Source organism: Vigna radiata, chromosome 7 (assembly GCF_000741045.1).
Source record: "Vigna radiata var. radiata cultivar VC1973A chromosome 7, Vradiata_ver6, whole genome shotgun sequence".
Lineage (NCBI taxonomy): Eukaryota > Viridiplantae > Streptophyta > Magnoliopsida > Fabales > Fabaceae > Vigna > Vigna radiata.
The window spans coordinates 45,110,843-45,130,804 of NC_028357.1; the positions used below are offsets into that span (position 1 = coordinate 45,110,843).

General features: G+C 30.2%; 2 protein-coding genes across 2 annotated transcripts; both read right to left on the reverse strand.

Annotated features, from left to right (window-relative positions):
• Positions 1-10,838: 10,838 nt before the first annotated feature.
• LOC106767842 lies at positions 10,839-11,567 on the reverse strand. The gene has a single exon (XM_014652796.2). It carries the CDS (start codon positions 11,565-11,567, stop codon positions 10,839-10,841), a length of 729 nt encoding a protein of 242 aa, XP_014508282.1.
• A 3,632-nt stretch (positions 11,568-15,199) lies between these two features.
• LOC106766494 lies at positions 15,200-18,690 on the reverse strand. Its single transcript, XM_022782803.1, has 2 exons — positions 18,313-18,690; positions 15,200-15,736 (listed from the first exon to the last, which is right to left on the reverse strand). The coding sequence occupies exons 1-2, from the start codon at positions 18,620-18,622 to the stop codon at positions 15,363-15,365; spliced, it is 684 nt and encodes a 227-aa protein (XP_022638524.1). The 5' UTR covers positions 18,623-18,690; the 3' UTR covers positions 15,200-15,362.
• Between the last annotated feature and the right edge of the window lie 1,272 nt (positions 18,691-19,962).

Here is a 19,962-nt window from a genome sequence, read left to right on the forward strand (position 1 = left end):
ATATCTAAAAGGGACTCCTGGCAAGGGTATTGTTCAAATGATATGGAAATGTGAATCTCGAAGTATGTACAGATGCTGACTATGTTGAATCAATTGTGAGCAGGAGATCAACTAGATATTGTACTTTCCTAGGTGGAAATCTTGTAACTTGGAAGAGTGAAAAGTAAATTGGGGTAGCAAAATCCAGTGCTGAAGCAGAGTTCTGGGCAATGGCACGAGGGTTCTGTGAACTACCATTGTTGAAAATCATCTTGGAAGACTTGAGAATAAAGTGGGATGAACCAATGCAACTTTACTGTGATAATAAATTTACTATTAGCATAGCCCATAATCAGATTTAACATGATAAAACTAAACACATTGTAATTGATCATCATTTTATCAAAGATAAATTAGTGGTCAAATCTGCATTTCATGTCTCCTCTCAAAACAACCTTGCAGACCTTCTGACTAAGGGGGCTGAATGGTAACGGAAAATGTACATTTACCAACTTGAGGGGAAGTTTTAGCAATCATATTTTTTATGATTCCATATTTAGCATATTATAATTAACGTGCATAATGTAAATATCCCTAAATCGTAGGAATGTAATTATATCCAGAATGATAAGGATCCTGCTTATATCCCTGAATAATAGAGATCTTATTACATTTAGTGTTATTATATTTCCAAAATTATTTTTCCAATCTTTTATATATATCTGATCTACTTTTAGCAAGAAAATTATTCTATTCTACCGTAATATTTGAGAAGAACCATGTAGGCTAGACGGATAAGATGGGTCCCTTTGAGATGGAGATTTTGGGGTTAGATGTGGTAGTTTTGTCTGAAGAGGAAGGAAAGGTAAGGGGTTGAGTTTGAAGAACGTAAGAGGAAGTTGTTTGAGAGGAAGGAGGAGACAATGGAGATGGTCAGCGTGATTGTTAAGAGGGCATTAAGATCAAGTGATGAAGAACCTATGGTAAACGGATTAATCTAAAAGGGCAATGGTATACACCATGGACAAATCCATTAAGGTGGTACACAATGCATCAGTCTTTTATCAAAATGTCTTGCTCTCTTTAGAGACAAGCTCATTTTAGTAGACTATTGCCCATTAAATTTGTCAGAACCCTTTCTATTTTGTCGATTGAATTAAGAATGTGAAGTTGTGGTAACAGCAAAACATTTCCTCCCTGCGATTCACTTTTATAATTTGCTGCAGAAAAATTAATTTTGTGCTTTGTAGTCTTTCTTTATCCTGTATTACCCATGTCATGTGATGGTATCCATATATATGGTGGAAATATAAAGATTTGTCAATAGCACGCTATAGAAGTGTAGTTGCCCTGGCCACCATATGCACTACCGTAGTGTTCATTTCACTGTATCAGCTTAAATTGCAGCATTTTGTATTGTACTGATGGTGTTAAAAATCCCGTGAATGGCCTTCTATTCTATGTTAACTTGTTAGGGTATTTTATGGAGGTATTTTTTATTTTATTTTGGGTATTAAAATGGTTTTAGCTTGTAGAAAACCCTTCAAAGTTTATAACTATACCTCACGTTTGTCTCTTCTACCTTGAGACTGTTGCACAAACCCAGTTCAACTCTGACAATCACTGTGTGACCCTCTGGTGACTCTCTCAGGCAACCAATGCTGTAGCTTGCTAGTTTTTTTTTTTTTTAACTTCCATGGCTCATTCTCATTTGTTTTTTCAGTTATATCTTGTAAATTTGTTCTCTTATTCACATCAATCTTTGTCCGATCAGCCTGTTCTCTGTTTATTATTCTCTATGTTCCATCAATCTGTTCTTTGACCATCTATCGCCCAAAGACCCAAATCCATTCACTCTTCTCTCCCTTTGGTTAGTCATGGCATTCTTGGTTACTATTTGCTTGTACGTTTGCTTAGGAGCTTAGACCAATAACTGTTTATTTTTAATTATGAACATGTCAATATTTGAGTCTGTATATTTTAAATTTTTTAATATTTATATGCATAATTTAGTCTGAAATATATAAACTGTATAAAAGATTTCAAAATGCCCATCATCGTGCCATAACATTTTTTGTTATTAGTCGCTAGGTGCCATTATCTGGGATTGATTACTATGACTGAAGAAATTCTTTTGTCAAGGACTGTGGTGTTGAACCTAGGTTGCTTCACTTTTGAAGTATTATGGTTAGTTCGAATTTCTTATTATTTTATACCTTGTGCATTTTCTCTGGGTCTTCCTTTGGTGTTTGAAAATTTCAGAGCAAGCCTTTTTCCCAAGAGTCCAGTCAATCAATGCATTAATGATAATGTGTCTAATTTCAAATTGTCCTGTCTTCCAGAAACGAAGTTTGTGTTCCGTGTCCCCACGTTCTTGGACAATCGATCTTTTCACTTTAAAAAAGATATATTTTTCAAAATGGTGTTTAATCAATATGCTCTCCGTGTGCCATTATATAGAAGAAATAGGTGTCATAACGATCCTCTTCCAACAGCAGCAGTTTTTACCTACAAAAATATATCACCAGTTGTTTTGTGATATCACCTATTGCATTTCAATAAGCTTCCACAATGATGGAGTGAATGTATTCTGAAGAGTAATCTTACATACACAAATACATGAAAATTTACAAACAAAAACGTTAACACCACCAATAAAATGCATCAAAATATAACGTCAGAAGTTGATAACTTTAAACTAGCGAAAATTTTGAAAGACAGTTGTTTGGAACTACATATGATGGTTAAGCTGCAAATGGTGGGATTTCATTTCATTATGCAATAGCAAATGTCAGGAACCAAAATACTGAGACAGGCGGGAAAGAGTGGAGTGTTGTAAGGTGGGGGAGAGATTAATACTCTGTTATGTTTGACATTATTAATGTTTTTAATAAATTTTAATCAAAAGACAGTCTTAGTAGTAACATAACAAAGAGGACAGGGAAAATGGTATGAAGCAAAAACAGAGGAAATTAAAAACTTTGTTCTGCTGCAAGGGAGAAGCCGTTTGAGGAGTATAATCAACCTTAATCAGTGGCAACATATTCGTTCCTGTGAACAAGTGCAAACCAGACGTACCAAAGTACGGCATCCAATGCCTCAAAGATGCAACATATCTTGGATTGCGTTGTTTTTGGGGATTACTTATGTTACTTAATATGCACATTTTTTTATTATTTTAATCCTTTTTAAATATTTTTAAAAATGTATGTAGTATTATTTATTTTTTGTGGCTTCTGTTATTTTAGTTACTTAGTGAACACAATATAAAAAGATATTATGCTTGTTCAAAGAGGTTCTCTAATTGATAAAAGATTTCTTCAAAATCATCAATTATTTATTGAATCTTGTCAAAACATCGATCAACATTTAAATTTAAACCTTTTAATTCTTGCTGCATTTTTTGAGTTCTACCCTAAAATTTCACAAACATATTAACATCATGGTGAACTTTGAGTCATAATCTAATAACTTATCATCCCCATTTGAAGAATCTTCATTGTCAAGGTGTTGTTAATGATTTTGATTGAACCTATCATGTTGAGACATTATTAACATTAATAATGGTGTGTGTAATAATAATGTCATAAACAGTAACATAGACATAAGGGAGCATTTAATCATTAATATTCATATGGATTTTTAACAATCCGATGAATTATGGAACTAAAAGTTTAATTTTGATTTTTGATTTTTTTTTATTTTTTTATTAGTTTTATCGTGTCTTCAAAATATTAAATATATTGATAGACATTGATTTTGATGTTTTAAAATATTTTATTTTTTTAAAATATTACCATTAGTGTATTTTTAATACTTAGTCGATGAAAAAACAAATACAATAGAAAATCTGAATTATATGACTGTTGTATTCCAAATATTTGAAGATGTGTGAAAATGAAAGTTTTTGTCCTCGATACTTGATATTAGCCACAATCAACATATCAAGGCTTTATTTCTATTTTTTCTATATTAAAAAAATCTATAAATGTATTATTACTTCTTATCTTAAGAATGAATAAAAATAAGAATTTGAGAACACGCAATACCAATTGAAATAATAATAGTAATTATATGCTTCTTAGTTAACCCGAATGCAATCATGGAATACCATTTTTGTCTCCCACTCCAACTTCTCAAAAGCCATACTACGCTCTATTACGATAATTCATACTCTAATTGCATTCAATAATTTCAAGATTACATTCTTTTTTTCTCTTAATCAAATGTTTTTCATGTCATAGAAAGTAAAATTATTTATTTTCTTGAAACAGTTTATTGCCATAGTTGCAATTAAAATACATTCAAAACACTCGTTTTCCATCTTAAAGATAAGTCATTACATGTTTCAGTGTCTTCGTAATTTAAAACTTCATTGGATTTAAAACAATTAAAATTTAAAATTTTGTACAAAATTAAAAACATTATTAAATACTGTCTATTTTAAAGTAAATGAAATTATATTCTTATATAAACAGGCACCCCTTTTTACTTAATTAATGCTCTCTAGTTTACTTCATTAAAATGTCGGTTTACAGGAATAAAGTTAAAACTAAGTGGCCCTCTTCCATAAATTATGAATAAGCAAAAAACGTATTTTGATTGTCAATGATAATTTTGTGATTGTTGAATTCCTCGTCAATGACTTTTATTGTATTTTGGAAATGTTAAACTTGTTTTGAATTACCTTGATGTGATAAGATTAATTTTAGTCAAAATTGATTTATAATGATATTTAATACGATCAAAGACTTGTTCAGATATGATAATACTAGACTCAATCCTGATCACATATATGTTGATTGACACATATTCCGTTCATGTCTATTTGGTTAGGAAGAGATCATCTCAACTAATTTCATAATCTAATTAAATTAAAGATGAAAGAATTAACTCAATATTAACAAAAACATTGGGCCACGTGGCCTAATCCGGGTAAAGATCCATAAACAATATTATAAATAGTTCAGCCTACTATGTATATTAATTACACTTATTAATTATTACATTTATATGTTCGTTGATTCACTTGGCTGGATTAAGTGTTGTCTTCTGCAAATACAATATCTTTTTGGCTTGAGAAAGACAAATACCCTTAAAAAAAAATAATATTCTTAAAATTGAAAGCTTAAACTGTTTGAAATATTTTTGAAGTCTTTAAAATATATATATATATATATATATATATATATATATATATATATATATATATATATATATATATATATATATATATATAACTATATAAGAACAATGACAATATCATTTATATTGAAATATAGTTATTATAAAGGGAATTAATAAAAAAAGTTCAATATTAATATCATATAATGAAACACAATGTTTAGAGACATAAATTTTACGCTTATGAAAAAGAAAAATCTATAGATAAACTATAAAAAAATCATTCATTCATGTATTCAATAAGAGTTTTACTCTGCATTCCAATATAGGTTAAAACCACTTTGGCGTCCCTGTTTTCGTCATGTTTTCCCAATTGGGTCCCCGTCTTTTAAAACTTCCCAATTAAGTCCCTTTAAGTGTTAATTTGAAACCAATTAACCCTTCCCGTTAAAAATCGTTAACGGTGTTAAACTATTGCAGATGTCTTGGCTGACATGGTCGACGTTGAAGTATGTAGTGAAACGTGTCAATCAAGGGAGTGGATACGTGGCCTTTTAATGAAAGATTAAAAAATGGTAATGATAAATTAGCTATAAAATGAAATTAAAAAGGGAATTAGGTTTCAGTTAATTGAAAAAGGAATTTAGGGTTCTGGAACATCGAAAAGCTTGACCTCAGCTTCTATTTTTCCATCCTGAAAAAAGGAAACAGCAAATAGAAAATCAGAGAAACAGTCAATTCATATGCTTATGTTTGAACATTAAAATCCACCACAAAAACATGAATGCCTGTAGAGGGGTAGGATAAACAGTACAGAACATAGCAATGAAAGTCAGAATAAACATACTCAGTGAAAGAATGCATTTCTTAATCACGCAGTTAGGATAAAAAATTTCTTTCTTTCTGGTTCAGCTGCTAGGGTACATAGCAGAACCCTCACCTTGAAGCCAGCACTCTCTACTCTCATTTAAAAATCTGGGACACCCACTTTTATATATTTTAAATTTTAGAGTATCTCTGTGTATATCACCAAGCCTCAATCATGGTTGAAACTCTACCAATCTTATCAGAGACCACAACTTGCCTGATAGAAGTGCCAGAAAAATCCATACTGATAGTTAGCCACAGTGCATATAAAAGAGTAGTAACTCAGTCCCAATTGCTTTTCGATGTTCCAGAACCCTAATTCCCTTTTTCATTTAAGTGAACCCCGTAATGTCCTTTTTTAATTAACTGAACCCTAAATCTCTTTTTCAATTAACTGAAACCTAATTCCCTTTTTAATTTCAGTTTATAACTAATTGATCATTACCATTTTTTAATCATTCATTAAAAGGCCACGTATCCACTCCCTTGATTGACACGTTTCACTGCATACTTCAACGTCTACCACGTCAGCCAAGACATCTGCAATAATTTAACACCGTTAACGATTTTTAACGGGAAGGGTTAATTGGTTTCAAATTAACACTTAAAGGGACTTAATTGGGAAGTTTTAAAAGACAGAGACTCAATTGGGAAAACATGACGAAAACAGGGACACCAAAGTGGTTTTAACCTTCCAATATATTTATAAACTCTCTTTAGGAATATAATTTTGAAAGATCATTTGTTTTGTTTACATAGTGTATAAGTGATAAAATAACTGTACTGGCATAAGTTTATTATAATATTGATTTTGATAATTTATCATATTTTAACTATTGGTTCAATTATTTTTTTCTTGGACCTTAGAGCAAAATATTGATTGAATTATTAATATTCAAAAAACATTCCTAATTTAGTTTAAATTTTTGAGATATTTATAAATTATATAATTTATGAAATACTATAAATAAAGTAACAAAATTGGTCATGGCACGTGGATCCGCCGTTCAAAATGAGGTAGATCAGATTACAATTTTCATCATATTAGTCCATTTTGGCTAAAATTGTCTTATCCGTCTAATTGGCAGATCAAAGGCTAACCAATCCACCTGAGTCCACTGACCCATTTTTATTTTTTAAATTAAAAAATAATAATAAATTGAAAGATTAAATTTTCTATATTATATTTTTTAAGAGGGAAATATGTGATAGTATTAACATTTAAATCATCAACAATTACAAAAAGCTCAAATTATTAGTTATAATAGAGATAATTAAATATCTATATAATAATTGTTTTTAGTTTATCCAATTAAAAATATTAATTAATCAATTAAAAAAAGAATAATTATACGATTAATTTTTTTTAAGATTTATTTATACCTATATATATATATATATATATATATATATATATATATATATTTATTTGTGTTACATTTATTATTTCAATTTATAATAAGTTTTTCAAATCTCCTTTTTTATGAAATTTTGAATTAAATAGGTTTTTTCATTTAATTTAGGTATTCAATAATGATAATTCTATAATATCTTTTGTACTTTGTAAATATTTATCAAATTAAGTATGTATGTGTAACACTTTGTAGTGTACAAACTCGAACCATAAATCTACGTGAACTAAAATTGTGAACTCATAATTATTTAAAAGCAGAAAGATAAAGAAGAAAACAAAAATTATTTGTTCTTATTTATTATAACATAGACACAAGTATGGTTTTGCTTTTTCACCATACAAATAGGGGGCATCTTCAAAATTTTGTAATGCTCAAGCAATTAGAGTATATACTCTTGGAATAATCTTACCCAACAGTAGTTATATGGTGTCTAGTGCTAGTTCAAACGCCTATCGAACCCCATAAACGCAAAGCAATAGCACCCTTGAAGCTCTTAAGATTTAATTTGAATTATTGATGTCTAACGACCCTAAGCGACACTCAAAGACACCAAGTCAGTGAGCTTTCTAACTTTGGAGTCGCCTAATGAGAAGAACCATTGCCCAACGATAGCCAAGTCAGAGAACCTAATGTTTAGGTGGTGCCTAAAGCTATCAATGGCACCCGACGATATATCAATGCACAAAACTTCCTCTTTTGAGTTTATCCCCACTTAATAAACTTCTAAGTACTTAAAATTTTCATTATCTTAACTCAAGTTAAGTCATATTACTTAATTAAAGAATCCCATATAGCATTCCAACCCATAAACAAAATCAGAAAAACTCATTCTTTCAATATATTACATTACATACTAACAAATATCTATACCATATTAAGCAAAGTTTATATAATCTCAAATCACAGTTCAACACATATATATAATTAACCAAGCAGTTCAACTTAAAACAAGTATAATTAGTTTCCCTCACCTCTCTAACAACTCTAAAACTCCTCAACTCCTTTAACTTCATATATGGTTTATTTACATATAGAAACATCCCAAGAACGATCGAGTCATATCATTATGATTACTGATCAATAAAGACTCATATTGATGACTCAAAGAATACGTGCAATTGAAAAAATATCTGCATGCAAAGAGAGAAACGATATTGGACCTACGAAGAAGGGAAAAATAATTACTTACTTAGTTGAAAAAATTGATTAGATGGACTTAAAGAACTAATCGCAAGGTTCACTTTGATGGATTCAGAACCTTAAAGAGATGAATAAATGGTGAGAAAGCAAAAAGAAAAGACAAAAAACTATAGAAAAGTGATTTATAAAGAGATGGTAGTTTTATATAAAATAAACTCTAGTTATTAGAAATCTATTTATGACTTAAACTTTTCATTATTAAAATATTGTAGTGTTCTCTTTTTATAGAAAAAACTACAAGATGTTCTTAATCCATTTTCCTCCTAGAAAAAAATTAGAAGTAAAAACGTAACAAAAAATTAATTAATAATTTTTGGATAATTAAAATTATAAGGAAATTGTGGTAATTGAAAATGATTAAAAAATAGATTTTAAGTTTAACTCAACCTTACGATTTTGTAGGATTGAGTTAGACTTAAAATAAATTTCTTAACACAGTATAAGAGGTCTGATTAGAGTATATCATAATAAAATTTATTATTTGTTAGATTTATTATTTTATTCACTGTTAGATCGTTATCAAACTATTCATTAATGTCAAGTTTTATAATATATATATATATATATATATATATATATATATATATATATATATATATATATATATATATATATATATATATATTTCAATGTAAGAGAGTATAGAAAAAATCTTATATCAACTTAAAACAAAACCTAGAATATATAAATAAGTATAAATCTTACCTTTAATTTAATTTTATAAGTTTGAGTTAGATTTAAATAATTTGTTTAAGTGTAATTACTTAATGATGGAATTATAGAAGAAAACAGAGTAATGCAAACGTGGGTTCTTGAAGAGTGAGAATGTGGCACTTGAGTTAATGGTAGGGCCATTACCATGTTTTGTTAGCACACGCAATATTCATACTCCGTTTAAAGCTTCTTTCATAAACTTCATTGGCCCATCCCATCATAGATGGAAATTGCTACAAATTACAATGACTGAAAGGTCAAATATTATATTTAATAATTATTTGTTTTAAATCTCATATCTTTTCTTTTTCTACCTTTATGTCCTCGTCTTCTGTCGTTCACAAATGACAAACTGTGTCGGCGTCCTCCAATGTATATATTTGTCTTATTGTGTGATGGTTAAAAATATGCTTTTCTTATTAATATTATCACATGTGAGGACTGAAAACAAATAAATAAAGAAGGTACGATATTTAAATTGTTGTATTTTAATATTTTATTTAGATGTTTATCTCCTTAATAACCTTGATCTTTAAAACTGACGCCATTAGATTGTGGAAAGACAAATAATTGCTAGTGCTTTTTGTACTTGCCTCATCGTCCTCTATTAATTAAGAATCACCCACTTAATTAAATAAAAATATACTTGTAATCACATCAGTGACAGGATAGCATATTCTGGAGCAGACAAAGGAGGTAAGACATTAAATTCATTAAATTGCTTCCGGTATTACCTCCATATCATTTTAAAATATTATTTTATATATAAAAAGGACAATGATATTTAGACAACATTTTTTTTACAATATTTGAACATTAATCATAAACACTATTATGGAGTAATTTACAATCAATCACAGATTGACACATAATTAATGTTCAAATGTTGTCAAAAAAATGTTGTTTAAATATCATTATTCATATAAAAAAAGTCTAACACATGTATAGACAAATTAGTTTTTTTAAAATAAAAGTAAATTTCCATATAATATATATGTGTGTAAATTAAAACTAAAAAAATCATAAAATATCTGCAGATAAGTAATTAAAGTTATAAATAAATTTGCATCAATATTTAGAAAAATGAAATCGAAACATGCTTATAAGAAGATCTGTAATTAAATTGACATTGTTAATTAAAAGATGTGATGATGATTAAGCAGTGAAAAAAATAAAAAGGATAGAAAAGAATTAGAAGCAGGAGCAGGCATTGTTTGTGTGTGTGTGTTGTCGGGTTTCTCGTGATTGTCATTGAGTCCTATAATGAATAGCCACCAACCTAAAGAACAAAAATGAACTTAGAATTCACCAAAAATAAATAAACAAATCCTATAATCCACTCGATCCTTTATGCATCAGTCCCCAACTGTACATATACCCTTCTACGTGAAGTCAATATTATATTTTCCTTTCGCTCAACCAACAATTCAATCACCATAATACCCCAACCCATCTTTAACTTTCACCCAACCCACAAGCCCAATCACGTCAATTCAACGATAAAAACTCTCGTCACGTCTCCCTCACGTGACTTCCACCCTACGACGCTTGAGGCAATGACAACGACGTCGTTACCGCCACGCTGCTGTGATCTTTGCAACTCAGTGCCTTCAGTATTCTCCACGACACCTTCCCGGGGCTACGATTCCCGCCTACCTTCTCCGCCGCAACAAACATCGTGCTCGATGCGTTCCGCCGAACCTGCCGATTCTTCATGTCGCTCAGCTCCATCTCAGTCGGCACCTTCATCGTCCCGAACATCAGAGAGTACCAGCGCGGCTTCGTCGCCTTCTTCGACGCAGCCTCCTGCAGCGCGCCGCTCCTGGCGGAGGAATTCCGGTCAACCTCCGGATTGGAGGACTCTCGTAACCTATTGTAATCCAAACTCTTGCTGTTCCTCATCATGAGGCGGCGAGAGCCGGTGCACGTGCTGACACTGTTCGATCGCGTGACGGAGGAGAGAGACTCCGATCGCCGACGGCGTGCCGGCGATTTATCCTCTTGGACGATGAGGTTTTTGAGCGGAAGGAGTTTGCCGCAGAAAATGATGTCATCGGCGGGGCACATGTCGGAGCTGCCGCTGCTGCTGAAGCCGTTGAAAATCTCGCCAGCGTTATCGTGTAACGACGAGGGTCGGAGTATTTTCTTAAGCGACGTTTCGTCGAAGCTTGGAGTTCTGGAATCGGGGTTAAGTGGAAGGTCGCAGAGCGAGAGTGCCTCCTCTTGTTCTTCTTCTGGAGATTCCATGTATTCAGCAGCGTCTTTCATTATGGGAACAATGGTTTTGAAGGATGCGGTAAAATGGGGTTTTACTTATTTTGTAAGGAGATTTGGGAGCGATGTTAATAAAGTAGTTGCAAGTTTGAGTGAGAAGCTAAAAATGAAAAAGCGTGATTATTAGAAAGGGAAAAAGAAAAAACAAAGAAGGGTGAGGGGAATTATTAGTATCTATCACACTTTAATTTTTGGGTTGGAGTGTATATAACGAAATTTATGTTCTAGGTGCGCTGCTTTGTGATTATTTTGGCGATGGCTTCTAGAAAATTTATACCAAGAATAGTGCAGTGTCCATTTCTGCTAAAGAACAGCCCACTCTGTCCAAATTAATTTTTAGATTTTTTTCTCAGTGGTTGCTATTAGGCCTTATTACTCGCTGCTTTCCTGATTTAGGCCCACTTCAACCAAGCTCCTTTGCAAATACAATAACAACTATTCATGATTTGTCATTTCAAATTTCAAACCAACCAATTCTTTGCGGGCAGTTAAGGTTGTTAATTAGCACATAATGAGCATTAAGTATTAACGTCAAAACATAGTGATGATTTTTTATTTAGGCAGCGTATGATTCGCTGCACCTTTTCTCCTCACTTAAATACATCCCAATTACAATCTTTTATAACCATTCACGCACATCAAACTTTCAGATTACTACTTCGCCTTTATACACAAGATAAACATTCTTTATCGTAATTACTTTTAATATTTTTTGTTTTAAATTTTCTATTTTAACTCTATTTCTACTTTATGTTAAATATTTCATTGTGTCTATTTAAAAGTATGTTATTTTTATTTTCTTTTAAATTTAAATACAAATATGTGTAAGATGTAAGATGAGAAACATATAATAACTGAAGCAAAAATAAATATGATGAACTAATTTATCCACAAATACAATATGTAACGAGTTTAAAATTAATTAAATATTTAAATAAAAAATAGATATAGTTTACCAATAAAAATCAATGCTTATATAAAATTATTGTATTAACTATGTCTTTTTAAGTTTATAAGATGATTTTGTCAAACAAATATAACTTAATCCCAATTATAATTTAGAGTTACTGACTTGAAATTTTTAATTAGTGTTTCATCTTGAAGCTAATTTTATTAAACAAAATCTAAAGTCACTGCAAAATCTAATCGAATTACTTCATTTTGTACATTCCACATGATATTATTATACTAGTATTAAATAAAAATATCTATATAAATAGGTAGATATAAACTATATTATCTCACCACGGTGTATAAATATGTATATATTCTTAAATTCAAAAGTTTTCAAAATAAAATGTACAATATACATTACATATGATGATATAAATATCTCAAATATGAATTAGAAGATTGTTTAGTTCCATTATCACTTACAATATAGTATCCTACTATGATCATAGCACGTAAACATACACTTAAAACAATATAAGAATAAATTAAAATAAAAATAAAGCATATTATCATGTCTTATATAACCAAAAACATCTCGAACAATATAGTATAACACCATCTCAGTCATGACACATAAAGATTAGACACATCAGTCAAAACTAATAGTGATTAAATACATCAGTCAAGGATAATGAGGATTAGACATTTTATCCAAAAACATAATTAAACAGGAGACTTAGGCATAAACTAGATTAACAAATCTTAATAAGTTTGAGAAAGGTAATCACTTTAACAACCTAGGCTTAACCAATTAAAAATTCATAAATCTATTATAAATAACATTTTTGACAAGGTAAATATATCATGCTGAAGATTACAAAAATATGTTTTTATATTTAAAATTTTAACTATAATATATTAAAAATTATTGTTGGAAATCATTCACTGAACGTTCAAGTCTTAACAGAGACGTGGGTTCTAGATGGGTTAGTGTGTTTCTTAGCATATGTAAAGCCAAAAATAGCCCCTTAAATTAACCTTAATCAAATAATAATCGATTAGTATTAATGAAAACTTGATCAATTTCTAAAGAAAATTATAAAACCTAACAATTTAATTTAATTGATTAAAGTATAACATTAACTAATTAGCTCTAATTGATTTAGTCTTTACGTGATTATCTAAACTGATTAAAAATAAAATTTATACATTTAATTGATTAAATACTTAACATAATCAATTAATTTTTTTTTTTAGTTTCCGGAATTTGTAAAGAACATTTTAATCGATTAAAACTTTACATTAATAAATTAATCTTTGCAATTACACTATTTTTTTAAAAATATTGTATCTTCACTCTTTTAAAAACAACACTCTTATAATCCAAAAGATTTGGACAACAAGAGTTAGAAAATTTTGAATGTCTAATAGTACTAAAATCAATCTTGAGCAACAGGATCAAAGACTAAGGGGTTTTTTATAGGTTAGAAAATGTGTTTGCAACATTGAAAATTTTAAATTTTGCCTAAAACCAATTCAAACCTCCCATCCCCTCCCCCCTTTCTCCTTTGGTTTGAATATATATTAGCTTGGTTCCTCTTTTAATATAATTGTATATCCTAATCCTTATTATTAGATTGTTAAGTATGTTTAGCTTGATTTTAAACCTTAAATATCTCTATTTCCACTCCATACCTAAAGTCCTTTTAGCTAGGTTTCATATCTTAAAGGATTTTAAGCTGTCATACAAGGCTAGAGTATTGACTCCACACTTTTAGTTTAATTTCATGTCTTAAGACCTCCATAGCTTTATTCTATGCCTAAAACATTTATAGCCACATTAAGAACATCTTTAATTTGATTTCACGTCTTAAACACTTATTTGATTCCATAAATTTAAGACCTTTAACTTAATTTAGTACTTAAAACATCTCTAATTAGATTATTTACTGAATCAATGTTAATTCTGACAAATTGGTTATAAGATATAATATAATACAATCATTTAAAAATGAGTGATAACTAATTAAAAATAAATTATATTATACAACCACTGAAAGATAATTAAATAAGACTCGAAAACAATTTTTGAAAAAAGAGTTATATAACTTTTAAATTATAGACTATTAGTTTATCAAATATATAAGTGGAAAAAATATGTCTAACCAAAACTTCAAATTAATGATTCTCAACTTCATGACTATAAAATAATGTTTTTTACTTATTTATATTTAAAATTATGTTTAAACTAAAAACAAAAAAGTATAAACCCTTCCAAAAAACTATTCACCTACTTATATGCTTATTATACTCAAATTTCAAACTGAAAACTTGTGTATCCTCAAAGAAACTGAATTGAACTTGAAGATTAACATATCAATTATCCAGAGATACTTTGTCTAAGAGCAATAAACTTTTATACAATATTACCATCCTGGAAGAAAAATTTTTCAACGTCAAACATCAAAACTAAAGCGCTTTTACAATCAAGTTTAATTTAATCTCAACAAAAATCAAACATAACAGAATTCTTCCACAGCCAAGTTATGTCATCCATGCCTTAACTACAATGGCAAACAAAGACTTGATTCAATGATAACACAGCCAGAAACACTTCAGATTCTAGACGTTGGATTCAAGAAAAGTCAAAAACCAGGAAGGGCTATATCTTTAATTTTAATTTTTAATTTAGCTCTGGTTAGGTAACAAGAAAACAGAAATACACAACGAAATTTCCTTCAAAATGTCCAATTCATTCTCACTGAATTTAATAATTCTCTCAGCTACATCTCAAAGCCAAGCAAGACCAATTCTTGAAACAGTAAGCAATATCGACAATGAAATTGAAATTACAAGAAACCTAATTTCCGAGGCATTGTACAAATCCCCAATTCTCTAACCACCGAAACCGTAGAGGGTCCTGCCCTGCCTCTTGAGAGCGTAGACAACATCCATGGCGGTGACGGTCTTGCGGCGAGCGTGCTCGGTGTACGTGACAGCGTCGCGGATAACGTTCTCGAGAAAGATCTTGAGAACACCACGAGTTTCTTCGTAGATGAGACCACTGATACGTTTAACGCCACCACGTCTAGCGAGACGGCGGATCGCGGGCTTGGTGATTCCCTGAATGTTATCCCTCAGAACCTTACGGTGTCGCTTGGCACCTCCCTTTCCGAGCCCCTTGCCTCCCTTTCCTCTTCCAGACATGGCTGACGATTTTTCCTTTTTCTCTGATTCAAAACTGAATATGCGAGCAAACAACTTGGCGACTTAGTGAGATGATCCAGATATTTATATAGATACGGAAAAAGATCTTTGGCCGTTGGATTCATCAGCGATCCGTGTGAATATCTATTTGGCCGTTGGATTCATTAGCGATCCGTGTGAATAACTATTTAAAGATAATTAATAACTACTAGAAAATAAGTTATACTGTACAGCTACTTAAAAATAAGAAACAATTATTCAAAAATGAGTTGTATCTATGTTACTTTTAAATTATAAAATATTAGTCTATAAAATATGTAATTGAAAAAAATAGAAAAATTAGAATTAAATATATTTTTAATACAAATGACGATAAATTATAATTAGTTTATGTTTTAAAATTTGATATTTTTTGTTTTTAAAATTTAAAAAATATATAAATATAATATTTTTAATATGATGATACTATTATTTTTATATTTGTTACATTGTATTTTAAATTGAAATTTAAGATTAAATGTGTTAAAATAGCGTAACCAACTCAATTCTCATTTTAAAACACATTCCACAGATAAATAAATTTAAAACAATTAGATTATGCAAATTCATTCTTACAATTGTATAGTTTTGATATCAAAATACATCAAAATTCAAAACAAACAAATTTTAATTTTATATTTCAAATCTAGAAATCAAAAACATATTTAAAAAAAAATATTTAACCCAAACGTAAAATTTATGAGTCTCAAACTTCATTTCTACTTATTTATATTTAAAATTATTTTTAAACTAAAAATAAGGAAGTCTGAATCTCATAAATTATTCACCTACTTTATATGCTTATTTTACTCAAAATTTCAAATTGAAAACTTGTGTACCTATCTTCAAAGAAATTGAATTTAATTTGAAGATTAACATATGAATTATCAATTATAAAAAGATGAAGTTAATTATGATAATATCAATTGTTAATTATATATATTAAAAAAAAACGAAGTTAACTCCGAGGATATCAATTAGTACAACTTCATCAATAAAAAATCATTTTATGATTGTTTATATTTATTGTCCTCCTGGAAAGCGTTGATATAACTTAGGTTAGCATCTTTAGTGTGTTTGATATATAGAGGTGAACAATCTTTTGTAATTCAATCATATATCTTTAAAATGTTCTTTCTTCAGTAAAATTTAAAACTTCACCTATAAAACTCAGATTTCCTCTGATTGTGTACTCCACCAAAAGGGGTCATGTAAGCACTTAAAATAATGTCAATCACAAAATTATAACAATTTCTTTCGTGGACGGAGTTGACTAAAATTTCTTACTAGTAACAAAAGATAAAACGTGATAGTAATATTCCTTCAGCCTGAAAGAAAGAATAAGCTGCGTGGTGTCTACAGTTTCCCCATTCAAAACAGCCATATCCTCAAGGTTGTAATAGTTGTGTGGTTCGCCATCTTCTTTAGTTACCAGCAACTTTAACTCAGCACCAATTCATGACTGCAGGAAGACTTTGCTCACTTTCATAAAACAGGTTGATACAGAGTGTTAAAAATAATTATTTTCCTAGTTCATCTAATATGTATGTTGCATAAATTTAGGTGGACTTGATATGGAAGATTAATGGGCCTTGTCTTTCAAAATGATTAGTATATTTGTTTAAAAAATTAAAAATAATATCGTTTAATTAAAAAATAAAAAGTCTGCATTATAATTAACTTATAAATAATTTAATGTAAAAACAAAAATTAGTTTATTTATATTTGATCGTTTAACTTTTTGTTTCTAAACTCAGGGCTCATAAAATATACTCGTTAACTTCTCCGTGGAGCTTAGGTTGTACCATCACATCTTCCGCCTTTGTTGCGGGTATCAGCATTTTGTAACGGGTGACATAGTTCATTTGAATGAACACATTATCTCTAGAGTTCTTAAGAGGGCTAATGCGACTAACGAGTTAAAAAGAAAAAATTAATGGCAACCCAACCTAATTGCAACCAATAAGAAATTGAAGCTATCAATTATACATTCTTTGTACCCAAAACCAAACGTGATGGCAGGTGATAAAAAAAATATTTCGAAGACCTCTAAAATACAGCAAAGAGCTCTGTTCGAACAAACAAATGAACGTAAACATCCATAGATGCGTTATTAAAAAGCCGCAAATTTTATTACAATTTTACCAGCTGACAAGATAGAATATTCATCGGAAAACATCACAAACCAAAAATGCTTTCCACAATAAACTTTAATATAACCAAAACAACAATGAAATATAACACAATCCACCCACTTATGTCATTTATAACTTCACCACAGCCAAAAACCCAAAACTAATTCAATAATAAAGAAGTCGAAAACAATTCAAATCTTAGATGTAGTGTTCAAGAAACCATGAAGAGTTACCCCTATGCATTTAATTTGTAATTTAGCGCAAGCTGGGCAACAAGAAAACACAAATGCACAATGAATTTCCTTAAAAAAGTTCAATTCATTCTGATTCACATTAATAATTGTCAGGGCTACAACTCAAAGCCAAACAAGTACAGTTCTTGAAACACTAAGCAATATCAACAGGGAAATTAACATTTTAAGAAACCCTAATTTCCGAAGCATTGTAGAAATCCCTAATTCTCTAACCACCGAAACCGTAGAGGGTCCTGCCCTGCCTCTTGAGAGCGTAGACAACGTCCATGGCGGTCACAGTCTTGCGGCGAGCATGCTCGGTGTAGGTGACAGCATCTCGGATCACGTTCTCCAGAAAGATCTTGAGAACACCACGAGTTTCTTCGTAGATGAGACCACTGATACGTTTAACGCCACCACGTCTAGCGAGACGGCGAATCGCGGGCTTTGTGATTCCCTGAATGTTATCCCTCAGAACCTTACGGTGTCGCTTGGCACCTCCCTTTCCGAGCCCTTTGCCTCCCTTTCCTCTTCCAGACATGGCTGACGATTTTTCCTTTTTTTCTGATGCAGAACTGAATATGCAAGCAAACAACTTGGCGAGTTAGTGGGAGAATCCAGAGGTTTATATAGATACGGGAAAAGATCTTTGACCGTTGAATTCGTTAGCGATCCGTGCGTATAGGTAACTACACCGTTGGATTGGAATGCTTGATTTTGATTGGCGGAAAGCGTGTGACGCGGATAGTGAGGTTTGTGTCTGTGAGAAAACACATCTTTTTTGCGCGAGTGCCAAGTGAATCTAATGGTGAGCGCAATTTAATTATGAATTTTTGAATGAAAATCTAATGCGCTCCATGTGAAAACGTAATCACATTTTGGATAATTTCGGATTTGGCTTTGCAACGCGGGAAAATGTAATCGTGATTTCTGACACAAACCTAGATGAAAATTTGTTCATGCCCAATCAGAAAAAAATTAAAAATATTTAACTTCTCAATTCCTCATAAGTAGAAAATTAAGAATATAAATTCCTTCAAAATTATGCAATCAAATAAGTCACACACGGCAACTTAATTGATAATGGAGCATTACTTTATTTTTATTTTTACTTAAGCAAACTCTAAATTTTGTGATTATGATTATATGTTATAAAAAAGTTATAAATTATTATTTTATCATTATAACTATATGTCGTAAAAATTAAAAAATAATAACATTTCATGTTGAGGAACAAATGTCATTTTTTACATGAATTGGTAGGGATAGAACCAGAATGTATCGTGTTTCTAAAAGCAACCACTTGAAATTTATGCCAAATCCCTATGTGTAGGCTAAACTATTTCTTATATTATCAAATATTACATTAGCTCAATCCTGAATATAGGCTAAAATATTTAATCTATTATATAACCAAATTTGGTTAACGAGTAATCTTTTAATATGTGATGTAGCTAGGTAAATATAAATTTTTTTATCAATAAAAATAAATATATGTAAAAAAATAATAATTGGATTATCTTGATGAACTTTTTTAAATATGGTATTGTATGCAATTATATTTAATGTCCAGATTAAAAATACTATATACACTTACAAGTTTATTGAAATAATTAAGAGGTTTAATGGATTATGTTATTGAATGTAGTGGATTTTCAGTGTATCAGAAGAATACAATAATGTTAATTAGATCTCTGATATATACGAGACAAAACTCACTAGTGATTATGTAGTTACGTTTGGGGATAATACGATTACATGGAGATCAGTCAAACAAACAATTATTACATCGACAATGCAATTTGAGTTTATTACTCTTTAGATGGTTGGAATGAGGTTGGGTTGTTGAAAAACTTTTTAGCAAACATTTCACTACAAATT

Excerpts from the sequence above, each read along its gene's own strand:
- LOC106767842 (XM_014652796.2), bottom strand. The coding sequence starts at position 11,567 with ATGAAAGACGCTGCTGAATACATGGAATCTCCAGAAGAAGAACAAGAG.
- LOC106766494 (XM_022782803.1), bottom strand. The coding sequence starts at position 18,622 with ATGTCTGGAAGAGGAAAGGGAGGCAAAGGGCTCGGAAAGGGAGGTGCC. Across the intron at positions 15,737-18,312 it reads CCTCTACGGTTTCGGTGGTT|TCGCCAAGTTGTTTGCTCGC; the intron begins AGAGAATTAGGG and ends CATCTCACTAAG.